Source organism: Podarcis pityusensis (assembly GCF_964106645.2).
Source record: "Podarcis pityusensis genome assembly, chromosome: 17".
NCBI classification, from domain to species: domain Eukaryota; kingdom Metazoa; phylum Chordata; class Lepidosauria; order Squamata; family Lacertidae; genus Podarcis; species Podarcis pityusensis.
Window position 1 is genome coordinate 41,900,631 of NC_138042.1, and position 17,368 is coordinate 41,917,998.

The 17,368-nt window shown below is 45.2% G+C and overlaps 2 protein-coding genes across 3 annotated transcripts in view; one reads left to right on the top strand and one right to left on the bottom strand.

Annotated features, from left to right (window-relative positions):
* Nucleotides 1-8,019, bottom strand: part of CFAP91 (cilia and flagella associated protein 91) — a 23,406-nt gene extending 15,387 nt beyond the window's left edge. The window contains exons 1-6 of one of the 2 annotated variants that reach the window (XM_080987115.1): nucleotides 7,864-8,019; nucleotides 5,082-5,158; nucleotides 4,634-4,791; nucleotides 2,515-2,598; nucleotides 1,889-1,945; nucleotides 475-656 (exon numbers count right to left, since the gene is read on the bottom strand). In XM_080987115.1, the coding sequence (XP_080843241.1) occupies nucleotides 475-656; nucleotides 1,889-1,945; nucleotides 2,515-2,598; nucleotides 4,634-4,791; nucleotides 5,082-5,158; nucleotides 7,864-7,969 (664 nt within the window). In that variant the 5' untranslated portion in view covers nucleotides 7,970-8,019. Of the gene's footprint in view, nucleotides 1-474; nucleotides 657-1,888; nucleotides 1,946-2,514; nucleotides 2,599-4,633; nucleotides 4,792-5,081; nucleotides 5,159-5,944; nucleotides 6,045-7,863 lie in introns of those variants that run through there. The other variant, XM_080987116.1, reaches the window with a different exon arrangement.
* A 2,090-nt stretch (nucleotides 8,020-10,109) lies between these two features.
* On the top strand, nucleotides 10,110-15,097 carry COX17 (cytochrome c oxidase copper chaperone COX17). Its single transcript, XM_080987279.1, has 3 exons — nucleotides 10,110-10,270; nucleotides 11,899-12,016; nucleotides 14,774-15,097. The coding sequence occupies exons 1-2, from the start codon at nucleotides 10,143-10,145 to the stop codon at nucleotides 11,981-11,983; spliced, it is 213 nt and encodes a 70-aa protein (XP_080843405.1). The 5' UTR covers nucleotides 10,110-10,142; the 3' UTR covers nucleotides 11,984-12,016; nucleotides 14,774-15,097.
* Nucleotides 15,098-17,368: the final 2,271 nt, after the last annotated feature.

Consider the following 17,368-nt stretch of genomic DNA (forward strand, 5'->3'; position numbering starts at 1 on the left):
TTCTGTAAGCTGTCTTGACCATAATTATGAGAAAGCAGCATACAAATAAACATAACAATAATAACAAAAACATTTGGAGGAACTTTCCATTGTGGCACAATACTATGGTTCACATTCAACTAAAATTAATAGCACTTAGGTTCCACCGAAATCAGTGGGACAAAGTACTAATCTTCCTTTAGCCACTAGCACAGGCAGGAATAAGAAACCTGAAATTATTAACAAGTTAAAATCAATGTACAATGCAAAAGATTTAGCTTTTTCTGCATTACTAGAACTGCTAAAAACCTGCTGAGCCTAACTGAGGAATTTATAACCAACTCAAATGCTCTGGTAATAGATCAGGGAACTGGGTCCATTTCGTCTGTGGAATGTGGGAGCAAACCCATCTTCTAACATTCAGAAAATTGTGTCTTTGCTTCATGCAAGTCGGAAAGAGCCCTCATATAATCATCAGTCCTTTGCTCAACTCACCCCAGGTCAGCGTGACAAGGGTCAGGAGCTCAGGGATGGAACCTGGAGGCACCACATATTCAGGGCTGTAGGGGTCTGTCTGAGCTTCACCATCCCGGTAATCCGTCTGTGTACCCACAGTTCGTGAAATGAGATAAGCTGGCTTGTCCCTGGATTTCACCTTGTCAATGTATGACTCTGGCCTAAAAAGCAAAGGAGAGCAAAACAATACATTTCAAAACGTTTTCACCCACTTAAAAGGAAATTAAAGTCATTGTTGTTGTTTTTAAAAAACTTTATTTATTTTTATTAAATTAGACCATAGTTATTGAATTTTTTGTTGTTTTTACAACCAAGCGGTATATAAATTTTATGAAACAAACTATTTTTTTATTGCCTTGTTTATCGCATGTTTATATTACCAATGTACAGCGGTATCTCAGTTTTCGAACGTCTCCGCTGACGAACATTTCGGTTTTCGAACGCCATAAACCGTAAAATTCTTCGGTTTTCGAATATGCCTCAGAAGTCAAACATATTGAGTTTTCTGTACTGAAGTTTCGGTTTTTGTACGTTTCGGAACTCAAACCGTCTTCTGGAACGGATTACTTTCGAAAACTGAGGTACGACTGTACAATGTCCTCAAAACAATCTTGTGAGGTAGTTTCTCTGAGTGAGACAGTTTTCCACAACCTCTTACCCTCCAGATGCTTTGGGGGGGGCCACAACGCTCTTTCAGCCCGCCAGTATGGCCAATGGCTGGAGAAGATGGGCATTGTAGTCCCAAACATCTGGTGAGTATCAGGTTGGGGAAAGCTGGCATGAGAGTACCCAAGTTGCTTGACAGCTAAGCAGAGATTTGAACCCAGGTCTCTATGGTCACAATCCCGCACTCTCAGCATTGCACTGCACTGACAATCTGTTGAGACCTCAGGTTCTTTTTGTTTGCTATACAACTTTTACAGTCATAATATAGTATGAAACTCTCTGGATGTGCCACTGTGGCTTTTCCAGGAAGTGCTACCTGAAACTATAATAGCAAAAACACCCCTTCAGCAGTTAATGAAGTAAGTGCAACTCCCTTCCACCCCCACCCCCCAAAATTACCTGAAGTCCCCACCCCACAGAAATTTGCTTCCTAATTTGTCAAGGTATAACTGGACCTGTGAACTGGGGTGGCATCTGCATGCCTTCCACAGGGTCATTATAGGGATTGGGAAGTCTATGTTTCCCTCCTTATCTTTGCCAATCATTTAGTCAGCCAACCAACCAATGATCAGATAACTAAGAACAGCCAACCCTCTCCTACGGGGGGGAGTTTCTTCCTTCCCTTTTTTTTTTTTTTTTTACTTTTCAGTACTAGAAACATCAGCTTCTTGAAAAACAATGGGATCACAATGTGAGAACAAACCTAGGCCAGCATATCATTACTTACTTGGACATTGCATAGACAACATTTAGTGGCATCGGCTTATGAAATGGGATGAAAGGTCTGAAAAGAGAGAAAAGTGAGTTTAGGCGAACTCAGGGAAGCAAACAAGCAGAGCATTTCCTCAGTTAGCACAGCTCTCCTAGGCTGTCTGGTCCGTTAACAAGTTTATTATTTAGCTACCTTGCAGTTGTAATGGACACTTTTCAGTCACTATACTCATATTTAGAGGTACGATATTGCTTAAGATGCCTTTGAGGGCCAATTTGTGGTCCTCCAGGCCTTTCTATCTCGCCCATGAGACTCTCCCAACCACCCTTAACAAGTCCTGCTCTGTGTCCTCCTGGCTGCAACATGTCCTCAAACTCTGGTGACGCCTCTTCCTTGCCTGGATGGAGGCATGTGGGTGTCTAACATGATATAGATTACAAGAGGTGCTTCTTGTGATTGACAGCCTTCACACACACATAAAACCAAACGATATGATCAAGACACTCCCATGTCTAGGAGTGCCTTGGGAAACTGAAAGACAGAAATGTCCTTTCCACAAATTTTGGTGGAATACTCATTTATTTGGTCATAATAAAAACATGTATTGCAACTGAGTATGATTTGCTCTGTTCAGTTCCCACCGTTCAAAATACTTCCAGCGATTCCTTCCACCAACATCAGGATCTTCATATTCAATTCTTGGAATCTGAAGTGAGGGTTGAGATCTAATTTTTGAAAAAGAAGGTGTGGTAAGAAACTGATATCTCCTGCTAGAATACAATGTATAAATTGGGCACCTGTCTAAGAATCTCCTGGAGGGAGAGTTGTTCCAGACACCCTTGGTTATTATGTAGATCACTTTCAATGGGACTTTTGGCCCAAAGTTGGGATGGAACCTGCCCTGGTCACCCAGAGATGGTCAGAGATGTGTCACAAGATGCACAGAGGAAGTATGACCCTCTTGATTGTCCTGGACTTCTCTGGGTGTGCGAAACACTTTTTAAAAGGCACTACTTTCTAGAGGGACGCGGGTGGTGCTGTGGGTTAAACCACAGAGCCTAGGACTTGCTGATCAGAAGGTTGGTGGTTCGAATCCCCGCAATGGGGTGAGCTCCTGTTGCTCTGTCCCAGCTCCTGCCAACCTAGCAGTTCCAAAGCACATCAAAGTGCAAGTAGATAAATAGGTAAAGGTTTACCTTCCGGCGGGAAGGTAAACAGCATTTCCATGCACTGCTCTGGTTTTGCCAGAAGCGGCTTAGTCATGCTGGCCACATGACTGGGAAAAACTGTCTGCGGACAAACATCGGCTGCCCTTGGCCAGTAAAGCAAGATGAGCACCGCAACCCCAGAGTTGTTCATGACTGGACTTAACTGTCAGGGCTCCTTTACCTTTTTTTTATAAAAAAAAAACAACTTCTTTCCAGAGGGTAGACTTCAGAAAGCATTGCCGGGAGATTAATGCACAGCCCCTATCGGGACCCATAGAATTCTATCTTTCCCCTCATGCTTTTCACCATTATTCTAGCTGAAATTCTTGGGTAAAGATGCACAGAGATTGAAGCTACGGAACCAACATTATGCTAGTGACACCTAGTGCCCTCTCACACTTACATCACATTCAGAGAGGCAGCAGAAACACTAAACTTTGTCACTTGTGGCTGAAATGGAAATCAATCCAGGCAAGACTGAAATGCTGGTATTTAGTGTCCTTCAGTCTTGAAATTAGGTGTGCAGCATGTTATGGGGTTTGACTCCCTGTTAAATAGGGATGGAGAACCTGTGGTTTACCCAGTGTTGGACTACAACTCCTATCATCCCTGACCATTGGCTGGAACTGATGGGACTTGGAGCCCCATCTGCCGGTGGAACAGCACCTGCCGGTTCCATAGTTTCCCCACACCTGCCCTAAAAGGTTAGGGGTGGGCCCTTGAATCGGCACCAATTATAGAAGCAGGAACAAGCAGTACCTTTTATCGGTTTCAGGTGGTTTGCCAGCTATACCCTTTCCGAAATAGGCCAGACCTCACCAGAGTCATTCTCACTCTTGTTACCTCCGGGTTTGATTACTATAATGCATTCTATGTGGGGCTGCCCTTGAAATCAGTCAGAAACCTCAACCACTGACATATTCCCTTTGGTCTGAAGTTGTTACACTACAAGTCAATGTCATCAGTTTTGGGCTAGACAAACCAATGATTGGTCTCTCTCAGTATTAGGCAGATTCCTATGTTTCCATTGCTTTAAATACTGTACATCTAGCTTTCTTGGGTTTTCTGTCCAAATGAGGCAGGATAAAAAATGAAGCAGAATCCTTAACAAGGGCTGTCAGGTCTGTGAAACTGGTGAGAAAAGCTTCTGTGCTGCACTACATACATTGCAGTAAAATATACTGTGCATGAAAAGTATAGTGTAATATATTATGTCCTCATGCTCTATGACCTCAGCTTTGAAATGACGCTATTTGGTTATACCTATATTTGGCCTTTTCCTAGAGTCACCATCTGAAAAGTTTTGCTGTACGTGAAGTTTGTGATCATGGCAAAGAGATGGGTAGTCTGACCATCATCAGCACTGACGTGAATGAGCCACACCGATAAATTAAATTAAAGTAAAAAATGGTTCTTTGTTTCTGCAGCCATATTTAAGCTGGAATTAGGGCTAAGCTACATTAATGCCAAGGGCTGACCTACTTTGTGGGGAAATGTACCTAAGGCTAAACAGTCGTTTTAAAAAACATTTACAACTCCGGAGCGCCCTTACCTAGCCAGCTTCTGAAGAGCCTCAATGCGCCGTTCTGCCCTTCCTCTCCATCTTCGGTCAATGAATGGGGGAACAGGGTTTATTTCTTCTAATTGCATAGAGTATGGTGGATAGTGAATCAGGTTACTGAACATGGTTTTAAATGCTGGCACTTTCCTCTTTTTTATATGGAAAAAAGATAGAAAAGGCAAATATTGTAGGTAAATATATGGAGAATAACAGCACAAGAGCTAGTATTTGTGTGGAAACATAACTATTGGGAAAGAACCAGGATCTTGAGCTCACCCACTACCGCTGACCACTTGACAGATGGGCAGGGCTGTCTACTTGTCAACCACTGGATGCCAGCTTTAATGGACAGATTTGAAAGCCCTCTAACTGTGCTTCCAGTTCCTCCTTTGTCTTGAACAAAAACTGCAAGAACTGTTTAAAGACTGTAAGCACCTACCATTTCATCGTGAAGCAGATGAGACTGGACTGTTGCTTGTGCATGGTCTCTCTCACTTGAAAGTGTATATAATGGATCTAAAACACATATAAATACAGTAAATAGAAACATTTTCATTAAACTTATGAATGAGTGATAACATATAGGACCTTTCCCCTTCCTCCCAGCTATTCTTTCACTTTGAAACTGGTGACTCAGATGAAACATTGCTACCAACGAGTGCTTACAGTGCCTCACCGCAGACACCAAGACTGACTCAAACTAGCCTTGGCAATGGTAGGGCTCACCTGGAGTCTGGAGAGCAAAGTGCTGACCCCTGATTTGCCCTGCCCTTCATGGCAGCCTCTTTTCTTCACCCCTTCCATGTCACGTCTGCCATGGAACATGAAGAGGTGTGTACCTTTTAGCCCCTCCTAGTTTCCTTGTGGCACATCTGGCTGGTGGGGGGAACGTTGTTTATAATAGTTGAACCGGGTTAAGCACTGTGTCTGTTTTATGTGACACTCCTGGTCAAATTTGTGTTTCACTTCCCATTGTTTTCCTGTTTTTAGAGAGGTGCACTTAGTGTGTCACTTGCTGTGTAAGCACTATGGTGTTTAAGGGCCGGGAAGGGGGGGAGCTATACAGCTAAACAAAACAAAGTAAGATTGGGGAATATAGTGGGTTTAAGTTCCTTTTTCCAGCAACCACACGGGCAGGGGGAGAGGATCAGAGGGGGATGCCACAATAAGAAGGTGGTGATGCTGTTTACAGCACTCATGTTGGGGTGCGTGTGCGTCCAGTTGAAGAAACAGCTGTTGAGTGTGGGGAGTACCTTTCCCCATTCTTTGGGCCCCTTAGAAAAATAAACAAACCTGCTATACCTGGAGCTGGTTGTTGAGTGTGCAGCTGAATGGGGCACAGCTGTGGGCAGCCTGTGGAAGTACCATCCACCTTGGGCTTGCCCACATAAAGGAAGTCTAGGGTGAGAGACTAGGGTGATGTCTGCCGTTTCCACAAATGCTTCTTGTTGAGAGACTTTTAAGGGTGAGCTGAGAGTTTATTTGGACCCTGGGTGAGAACCCAGAGGTTGGGAGATGTTTCAAAAGGAATATATATTTATTATATATATATATATATATATATATATATATATATGTATTAATGTAACATTTAAAAATGTAATAGTTTGCTTACGTTTTCTGTTGCTTCAGTTTTTTGTACACCAATTAGAGAAAATTTTAATATATTAAACAGTATAGAAATTAAATCAGTCAATCAATCAAATCAGACGTGCTACCAGAATAAAAAAAGATTGAAAGGAAATATAATTTTCTTGCTTATTTGGATGAGGAGCGCTGTTAAAAGGCTGTGATACAAAAAACAGAAAACAGGTAAATAATATTGGTTACTGCTTGCATCAACCACATCAGTGAGGGAACGGTAAGAGCTAAATGTCAAAATGTGTCAAAGAGTCAGAAAAACTGCTGGAAAGAATAGCTTCCCAAATGACTGTACGGGAGCGGGGGCGGGGGGGGCAATAACAGGATAACTATAGGGGAAATAAAATCTCATGCCAATTTGCATTTCCAGGAACCACATTGGGGATGGGGAGTGAAATGCCTAAACATAGTAAAACAGGTACATAGTTACCTGTGTAAATTGATGTTTGCAGCACATTAGAGCAGAGGTGTAAAGGTAGCAAGAAAAAAACCACAAATTCCACTTTGCAGCACTCACCTAGGGCAGCGGGTGGCAGTGGTAAAGACCAATGTGATCTAACATGAGTTACAACGATTGATTGAAATCTCATTGGTGACGAATTTTTTTTAAAAAGCTGGAAATGAATATGATCTCCTGTCTTCCGCACTCACTGGAAGGGAGGGTATAATCCACCTTTATTACGGCATGTTGTGGTTCTGTGCGCCTGTTGTGGGCGCTGCTCCCATGAAGCGCAACTCGGAATATCTTTATGGGTGCGCTTTAGTCTTAATTCTATTCATGTTTAATTGTATTTTCAAATGCTTATTCCCCTCCCCCACGTTTTTAGCTGTTCTTATTTTTATCTGTACAGAAAACTGCTTGGGAGTTCTTGGGAGTCCCTTTCAGGGGAAAAAGGAGGGTATAAAAATAAGAACAACAATGCCACTTCCTGCGCTGTCTTTAATGTAAATACCTGTCTTTTTAATGTATTTCCATGTTTAATTGTGGTTGGGGTTTTTTAAACGATTGCCTCCCTCCCTCCTCCCCATGCTGTTTTTAGCTTTTCTTATTTTTATCTGTAAACTGCTTGTGAGTCTCTGTGTCTGGGGGGAAAGCAGGATATATATATATATATATATATATATATATATATTAATAATAATAATAATAACAACAACAATGCCACTTCCTGTGCTGTCTTTATAGCAATTATCTGTGTTTTTAATATATTTCCATGTTTAATTGTGGTTTTCTTTTAAAAAAAACCATTGCGTCCCTCCCTCCTCCCCATGCTGTTTTTAGCTCTTCTTTTTATCTGTAAACTGCTTGTGAGTCTCTGTGTCTGGGGGAAAAGCAGAGTAAAAAAAATATTATTATTATTATTATTATTATTATTATTATTAAGCATGCCACTTCCTGCGCTGTCTTTATAGTAATTATCTGTGTTTTCAACGTATCTCCGTCTTTAATTGTGTGCCGCCTCTGTTTCCAGCCGCTCTTCTTGGTGTCTGTCAGCCGCCCGGCGTCCCCGTGAGGGAAAAGGCGGAGGGCAGTCTCGATTCCCGGCGCTTCCCCGCCCCGCGCGCCTCCCGCGAATCACCGTAGAGGAAGTCGAAGGCCCGGCTGGGCGCCACGGCCCTCCGGTAGCGAGCCCCGGGGGGCGCCCCGGCCGCCGCCGCCCGACCCACCGTCACCGAGCGGCTCATCTCGCCACTTCGCCGCCCGGCGCTGCCGCTAGGCCCAAGCCGTCGCCATAGCAACGCCGGGACTCAGCCGGGAGGGAGCGCGGCCTCCTCGCACCCCGGAAGCCCGAGAGATAGGAAAAGGGAGAGGAGCCCGCGCTCTGGAGGAGGGGGGAGGAGGGAAGGTCTTACAGCAGCCGCGAAATTAAAAGACGCCTCCTTCGTGGGAGAAGAGCGAGGACAAACCTTGTTGTTGTTGAGTCGTTTAGTCGTGTCCTCCTCTTCGTGACCCCCTGGACCAGAACATGCCAGGCCCTCCTGTCTTCCACTGCCTCCCGCAGTTTGGTCAAACTCATGCTGTTAGCTTCGAGACCACTGTCCACCCATCTCGTCCTCTGTCGCCCCCTTCTCCTTGTGCCCTCCATCTTTCCCAACATCAGGGTCTTTTCCAGGGAGTCTTCTCTTCTCATGAGGTGGCCAAAGTCTTGGAGCCTCAGCTTCAGGATCTGTCCTTCCAGTGAGCACTCAGGACTGATTTCCTTCAGAATGGAGAGGTTGGATCTTCTTGCAGTCCATGGGACTCTCTAGAGTCTCCTCCAGCACCAGAATTCAAAAGCATCCATTCTTCGGAGATCAGCCTTCTTGATGGTCCAGCTCTCACTTCCATACATCACTCCTGGGAAAACCAGAGCTTTAATTATACAGACCTTTGTCGGCAAGGCGATGTCTCTGCTTTTTAAGATGCTGTCTAGGTTTGCCATCGCCTTTCTCCCAAGGAGCAGGCGTCTTTTACTTTCGTGGTGCTGTCACCATCTGCAGTGACAAACCTAGACAGCATCTTAAAAAGCAGAGACATCACCTTGCCAACAAAGGTCTAAGCTTGTGGAAGTTCATCCCTAGGGAGACCTGGGTTGCCTGACAGTTTCCCCCCTCTTTTTTACAAGGCAAGTAAAGTGATGTTTAGGACATCGGATATGCAGTGGTATCTCGGGTTAGGTACTTAATTCGTTCCAGAGGTCCATTCTTAACCTGAAACTGTTCTTAACCTGAAGCACCACTTTAGCTAAAGGGGCCTCCCACTGCTGCCATGCCGCTGCTGCACGATTTCTGTTCTCATCCTGCTGCAAAGTTCTTAACCCAAGGTACTATTTTTGGGTTAGCGGAGTCTGTAACCTGAAGCGTCTTCATTTTCAACCTGAAGCGTCTCTAACCCAAGGTACCACTGTAATGCTTGTATCCATGTGTTGCTTAGTGCATTTGTCTTCCAGTAGTGGGTCAGCTCTTGATCATATCAGAGACACCGCTGCTAATTTCTATTTGGGTTTTTTCTTTTTCTTTTAGGAGAAGAGAGGGAGGGAAAGGAGTCCAGAATTCCCTTAGCTTTTAAGTTTGCATTTGTTCGCATAGCATCGTCAGCATGCATAGGGCTTCACAGAAGAATCCTTGCAGGGGGTTGGACTAGATGACCCTCGTCGTCCCTTCCACCTCCACAACTCTATGAATCTATGAGAACAAGAGGGCAGGCCGCTTGTTCTGAAGAGCTTGCAGTCCCAAATACAGTAACAGTGTCAGAAGGCATTTTGGAGCGTAATACTTTTCTTTTTTGGGGTTTGCTAAATATTGTGCTTTATTATTCCATTGAAAACAAACCAACAAACAAACTCCGCTTCTCGCTGAAGTTGTTGCCCCTTCGTCTGCCTTCTTTTATCCTTTTCATTCCTGCGTGACATGGCCACTCTTTTTAGAAAAGAAAAGTGGGCATAAACGGGGGGGGGGGGGTGGATAAAAAAACAAACCCTTTTGGCAGTTGCAAGATAAAATGCGGGATCTGATCCTGAAAAAGTTGAAGGCTGCTGGCTGGCTCAGCCTAGTTCTATCTCCTGTCCATCCCCCCTTTGGCCAAACTGCAAACCAAGGCGATTGTGCTGTCGTGTATTTTGATTTTCTTTTATTTTGCTGCAATAAACCCTCGCGCACTTCTGGAAGCCACGTCCTCCCACCTCTAGCCTTTCGGGACTGTCTTTGTCCGCTCTGCGGCGCGCGCGCAGGCGCACTCCCACCGACATCCTCCCCCTCGCTCGGCGTCCAATGGCGAGCCAAGTGTGGCGGAAGAGGCGGCCGAAGTGAGTGGGGAGACGGACATCCGGCGCCGGGGCGGGCGGGCGGGCGTCTTTCTGCGCCTGCGCGACCGGCAGCCATGTCGACCGTGGCCCCCCGCGACTCCTCCCCGGGTCTCGCGTCCCCCGCGGCGGCCGAGCAGAAGCCTCCGCCCGCCCTCAAGCCCTGCTGCGCCTGCCCGGAGACCAAGCGGGCGCGCGACGCCTGGTGGGTGACGGGGGCCGGAACGGGCGGGGGGCGGGCGGGCTTCAGGGGGGCCCTTGGAAGACTCAGGCCGGTGCCTCGAGCATCCGCGCCCGCCTGCCTCGGGGGCGACGGGGAGACCGGGAGCCCTCCTCCCCCTCCTCCTCCTCCTCCTCCTCCTCCCCCCCCCAAGGCCTCTGAGCGGAAGGAGGAAGCGGAGCCCCGGCGGGAACTGGCGGCCCCCCGTCCCGGCCTCCTTTCCTCGTGGCTGGCCTGGCCAGGGGCGGGAGCGCCTTGGGGTGAGAGTCGCGGAGTCGGGAGGGACCCCGAGGGGACAGAGCTCTCCAAACTTCCCACGTGGGCGAGACACTTCTCGAGACACGCGTCTTTTCACGACACGGTCATTCGGTTTTGCTAGCAAAGCGGAGGTCAAACTTGTCATTGAAATTCCCCAGAAGAGATTCCAGTGTAGAGTTAGCGGAGTAAAAACTTAAGACACGTTGAAGGTTTCCTAAAAAATAGACGAGGTAATTAATATTTCACGAGCATAATGGCCACAAATCCATTGACGATTGGCACTGCTCATAGGAAATCCAGTTGCAACAGACTTCACTTACAGATAACTTACAAATAACTTGTAACGAGTCTAAACCTTAACACATGCAGTGGCACCTCAGGTTACAGACGCTTCAGGTTACATACTCCACTAACCCAGAAATAGTACCTCAGGTTAAGAATTTTGCTTCAGGATGAGAACAGAAATAGAGGCCCCATTAGCTAAAGTGGTGCTTCAGGTTAAGAACAGTTTCAGGTTAAGTATGGACCTCCGGAACAAATTAAGTACTTAACCCGAGGTACCACTGTACTATGTACAGAACAACACACCAGAAGGAAAACAGATAGAGAAAATGAAACCCGGGCTCCTTCTGGCCCTCCTTTTATAGTCAGCATGGCCTTGACAGAAGAGAGAACAGAACCACTTTAAGCCATCTGTACTCAGCTTCTCGGAAGGAATAATCCAGTCATGAACCTTCTGCTTGTTTCTTTCACACACAGAAGCTTCCAGAACCCTCTTGAAATAAGTAGGATAGGAAAGATCTCTACACATCAGATCAATACTTTCTGCGCTAAGAAATGCAAACTGACAAAACCTACATGCTGCAGTTGATACACAGTTTGGAAAGCTCTGATCCACTCCAACCCCCTGCAATGCAGGAATATGTAGCTGTCCCATACAGGGATTTCCCACCCCTTATATTTCCATGCTTTCTGAGTAGCTAGTGATAGTGCTTCAGTGGAAAAACACCTCTGGGAAAAGGGTTAGGAAGCCTCTTTGACCCCTGTTCTCCTCTCTTCACATCAAAACATCAGCCACTGCATTTTGTAAAACAAAAAAGACAGTTTACATGATTCTTTTTAACCAACAACATGCAGCTTTCCTGTAGCCTTCCCAGAAAGGTGATCTGAATGGGATGCAAATTGCAACCATTCATTCCTTTGGAGGAAGGAAGCATAATCTGCAAACGCGGGTGGAGGACAGTTGGACATTTGTACCAAAGAGTGCCGTCAATTCCAGGCTAGTCTTCCTCAGCGCTGATCAAGTCAACTCCCTAATTTGTGAAATTGCTTAATTGGGAAATTTTGTCTTGCAGCATCATCGAAAAAGGAGAAGAACACTGTGGTGCTCTTATTGAGGCCCACAAGGAGTGCATGAGAGCCTTGGGTTTTAAGATATGAACAAGATGAAGCACACATCTGAATGTTTGGAAGGTAAATGGATGTCCTCTTGCAATGGTACCATTTTTCAGGGGAAATGCATGCTGGTAGCTGTCAAGGTGAGGGACGCGGGTGGCGCTGTGGGTTAAACCACAGAGCCTAGGGCTTGCTGATCAGAAGGTCGGCGGTTCGAATCCCCACGACGGAGTGAGCTCCCGTTGCTCGGTCCCTGCTCCTGCCAACCTAGCAGTTCGAAAGCACGTTAAAGTGCAAGTAGATAAAGAGGTACCACTCTGGCGGGAAGGTAAACGGCGTTTCCGTGCGCTGCTCTGGTTCACCAGAAGCGGCTTAGTCCTGCTGGCCACATGACCCGGAAGCTGTACGCCGGCTCCCTCGGCCAATAAAGCGAGATGAGCGCTGCAACCCCAGAGTTGGTCACGACTGGACCTAATGGTCAGGGGTCCTTTACCTTAGCTGTCAAGGTAACACTGCTACAGCAGTTTAACCCGGGGGGGAAATTGCAACTCTCCAGAACTCGACCTACTTAATTCAGCCGTGGTGTGTGGATTTGCAGTTCTTTCCCAGCAAGCATTACCACTGCATTTGTGACTGTTGTGTGGAAGATGGAGATTGTTGTGTGACGTCAGGGACATCAGTTGGTTAGAGCTTGTGATATCTACAACACCTCTGTAGGTCTACTCCCCCTTTAAATTTTGTAATATACTGTGGTACTGCTTTTTTATTTTAAAGTTTTTATAGAGTCTCAGAACTCTGTTCTGCCACTGCAGCAGGAGTGCTCAGCTACCATTTTCATTGCTGTCCTCTATCCCCACATTTTCTAACAGGGCCATATGTCCATTGTGTAAAAACATTAAAAAGATCATGAATATAACTTCCCACTTCTCTGGAGCAACTCTGTAACAAAATGTAATATTGTCGATGTAGAAATGCCATATAAATACTGTTTTGTCTGCCGTGCTATTCAGGGTTCAGGAAAAGATAATATATACTACATTCAGGAATGAATTATGATAATATATACAATTAAATGAACCAAAAACAAGTTGCTCTGACTACTGGCAATGACACAGGGTCCAGTATACCTGAAGGAGCGTCTCCACCCCCATTGTTCAGCCCAGACTGTGAGGTCCAGCTCCGAGGGCCTTCTGGCGGTTCCCTCCCTGCGAGAAGTGAGGTTACAGGGAACCAGGCAGAGGGCCTTCTCAGTAGTGGCTCCCACTCTGTGGAAAACCCTCCCATCAGATGTCAAGGAAATAAACAACTATCTGACTTTTAGAAGACATCTGGAGGCAGCCCTGTTTGGGGAAGTTTTTAATGTCTTGGGGTTTTTTTTGCTTATTATTATTATTATTATTATTTATTTCTGTTGTGAGCTGCCTAGAGTGGCTGGGGAAACCCAGCCAGATGGGTGGGGTATTATTATTATAAGTAGTAATAATAATAATAATAATAATAATAGTATAATGGCATTAAACTAAATGCAGTGTTTGAATACTACACTGAAACCGTGAGGTTTCTCCGGAGAATGATCATAATGGTGAGAGGCCAGGCTGGAGTTGTGGCTGGGGTGTTGGACCTCGAAGACGAGGGTTCAGATCCATGCTGAACCATGAAGCCCGCTGGGTGACTTTGGGCCAGTCACTTTTTCTCAGCCCAGCCTACCTCACAAGGCTGTTGTGAGGATAAAATGGAGAGGGGGAGAAGTGTCTGTGCCACTTTTGAGCTCTTTGAATGTGGTAAGGTAAAGGTAAAGGGACCCCCGACCATTAGGTCCAGTCGTGGCCGACTCTGGGGTTGCGGCGCTCATCTCGCTTTACTGGCCGAGGGAGCCGGCGTACAGCTTCCGGGTCATGTGGCCAGCATGACTAAGCCGCTTCTGGCGAACCAGAGCAGCGCACGGAAATGCCGTTCACCTTCCCGCCGGAGCGGTACCTATTTAACTACTTGCACTTTGACGTGCTTTCGAACTGCTAGGTTGGCAGCTCACCCTGTCGTGGGGATTCGAACCGTTGACCTTCTGATCGGCAAGCCCAAGAGGCTCTGTATTTTAACCCACAGCGCCACCTGCGTCCCACTTGAATGTGGTATATGAATGTAATAATAAAACAAACAAGGGGTCATTACCATGATAATACCTTTTAACATAGTAAACATGCCCCTGCAGATTTAGGCTTGTAAAGAATTTAAAACAGGAAGTTTAGAGTAAATAAACTTCCTTTTATAGTGTATTGTTTGAACATCAAAACATGATGAGAGAGCCTTTCATAAGTACTCTGAATATACTTTACCAAACACCTTAAAAATCGTTGGGCAAAAATGTCAATGTGTCTACTTTGTATGCCTGACAAAAGCAAGCATTGGGTGACTGATGCTTTTAGATTTGTAACAAGCCAGGAGGTAGATTTTGTTAAATGTAAGAGAAATTTAGCACTGGAACAAGTTGCAGACTCTCCTTCCTTGGATAGGCTTCTGCTAGGGATTCTTTGGGTACAAACATTCCGTCGAAAGTTTGAAGTATATGGTCCATTGTGTTAACCTTCCAAGTCCAGTAAGTCTTCAAAGTCACTGTGGTTAAGTAAAACCGCCAGTTCTGTGGTGGCAGATAGTGGTGATGATGGTAGACGTAAAATAACTACAAATAAGGCATAAATTAATCCTTGGTATGTTTTACTTGCAGGCATTGCTTTCATTAACTTCCCAACATAAGTTTTAGAGGAACATCATTGCTAATAGATGAGATATATAGCTAAAACTGCTTCTTATTGGACCTTTTCTCCCTTCTCCCTCTAGGTGATTTGCTGTTGAAATATTAGTTTGGGGACTTTACTCTTCATGGCTGCTTGAACACGGGTGTTTATTTATCAGAAGATGAATTTATTGGGAAAAAATACGATGGATTCTAAAATCAGAGGAGTGTGTTGAGTTACAGTCTTCTTCCATGGCTGGATCCTGCCTAAGGGATGATATGAGAGATTCTCCTGAATAAACGTTTGAGCACAACAAAACTGGCTCCTGTATGATGCAGTTGTATCTGGGAAACTGTGTCACCACCCTCCCATGTATGCACTGGAATTCAATATGCTAAATCAATAAAAACAAAGTTGGCTGAATTCAGAGATGCTGTTGGATTGGGCAAGTATGCGTGCACGTACGCAAGTTTCCATTGCAATCTGCCAAGCTCCTTTTTCAGCAGAGGTCAAAATCAATTTGTAGATTTGCTGTGTGTAGGCTGCATGGCTACCCAGCTGGGTAGATGGACATAATAATACTTTGTGTGTGCAAAATATAATTCATGGGTTCCAGCATTGTGTAACTTACCTCTCTTGAGAAGGGGCTGCTGTAGTAAATCCATAGCGAAGCTGCACAAATGTCAACTGCGTAGTTGGGTGGTGAAGCTGGGCTGGTTGGTTGGTTTTCTTTTATTTGTTAGATTTGTATTTAATCTTTCTGTCAGGGCTTTCAGGGTAAGATGCAAAGCTTTCCAAGTGACCTTATATTGAAGCGCAGGGCAGGTCCTGGCCTGTGTCAAGTTTGTGGATGGAATTATTTTGTTAATAAATAAATAAAATGAAAGCTGCCTCTGTCACCTTCAGACTCTGATGCATGTAAAACAGAAAAAAGACACTTGAAGACATTCCAGTTCTTGTAAATTTCAGGGAATACTAGTCTACTCAATATTACGGAATCAGAATTAGCTCAGTGTAACCCTTGTTTTTCTCCTTACCTGAGAGCAGCTGCATGATGGAGTTCAGTTTTCTGTGGAATCGCATCCACTGGCAGTGTTGCTTGAGCAAAATGTGCTCCTACAAGTTGAGGCGCCAGATTTTTATTGGTCTTTCACCACCTCCCCTTTGCAGTGTCCTTGTCATGTCCTATTATATCTAGAGGGTCCCTCAGGAACAGCTTTGGGGGTGGTGCCTGGGCGTTAAAAATCAGTAGGGGGGGTTCGCTAAAAATCTGGTACCCAACTTGCAAGAGGAAAACTTAATTTTTGCTCAGAAAAAGCCACCATGGATACAACCAGTGTTGTTTTTTACTAAAAAATGTTTAGGGGTACTCTCATTTTCACTCAAGAAAATCACCATTTTATAGTTCAGATTGGGAACAATAAATACAGTAAATGGACAAAAGTACAAAGATTCACAAAATGTTTAGGGGTATGCATAGCCCTGTGTCCCCCCAGGAAAAAAGCACTGGATACAACAGTTGACTTCTGCATTCTGATACATTTTCTGTATTTTCCACTAGTATTTTTCCTTGAAGTCTGATAATAGATTAGAATTTCTAACTCTCACACAAAGGCCTTATGTATGGAAATCCTAAATTCTGAAATTAGAATAAATTATTAGGACAATCTTATATTTATTTTGGTGCTGGAGGAGACTCTTGAGAGTCCTATAGACTGCAAGAAGATCACACCTCTCCATTCTGAAGGAAATCAGCCCTGAGTGCTCCCTGGAAGGACAGATCCTGAAGCTGAGGCTCCAAGACTTTGGCCACCTCATGAGAAGAGAAGACTCCCTGGAAAAGACCCTGATGTTGGGAAAGATGGAGGGCCCAAGGAGAAGGGGACGACAGAGGACGAGATGGTGGGACAGTGTTCTCGAAGCTACCAGCATGAGTTTGACCAAACTGCGGGAGGCAGTGGAAGACAGGAGTGTCTGGCGTGCTCTGGTCCAGGGGGTCACGAAGAGGCGGACACGACTAAATGACTAAACAAGAATATTTAATGGCTGAAGGCTTGGATAAGGACAAATGTTTGCCTGGAGCCTAAAGACATTTAATGATGGCGCCAGGCGAGCCTCGAGAGAGAGCCACCATAGAAAAAGCCTGTTCTCCTGTCACCCTCCAAATCTCTCAGGGAGGGGGACACAGAGAAGGGACTCGGGTGACAGGTGCAGGTTCTGGGTCGGTTCATGTGGGAAGAGGTTTGTCCTTCAGGTCTTGAGTCATGGAAGGCTTCATTGGTCAGCACCAGCACTTTGAATTGGGCCCTGCGTACCTGTTCCCAAGGAGGCCAGGCAAGATTAAACACACTTCAGATGTTCTGAGAATACTGAGATCTTTGCACCCAAAACTTACTTTGGATAACTTAAATCTGCAAGGACATGTTATCTTACAGTGTGTGAGGTGTCTTTTGTCCCTCTTGATGAAAGGGTCAACCTGATATTTTGTATTCAGTGACACAAAACGATTATCTTTAAGGTGTGCACCAACCATAATTTCTTTAGGACATTGTTTTGCATTTCAAACTCTTAAAACTCCAATCCTTGCATACTGCCACTTGTTTTCAAGGAAGCCAAGAAAAATGTGAAGTATACCACACTGTTATCTGCTCAGAAGTGTGAGATCAGTTTAACTCTGCGGGTTTTACAGGGTGATTTG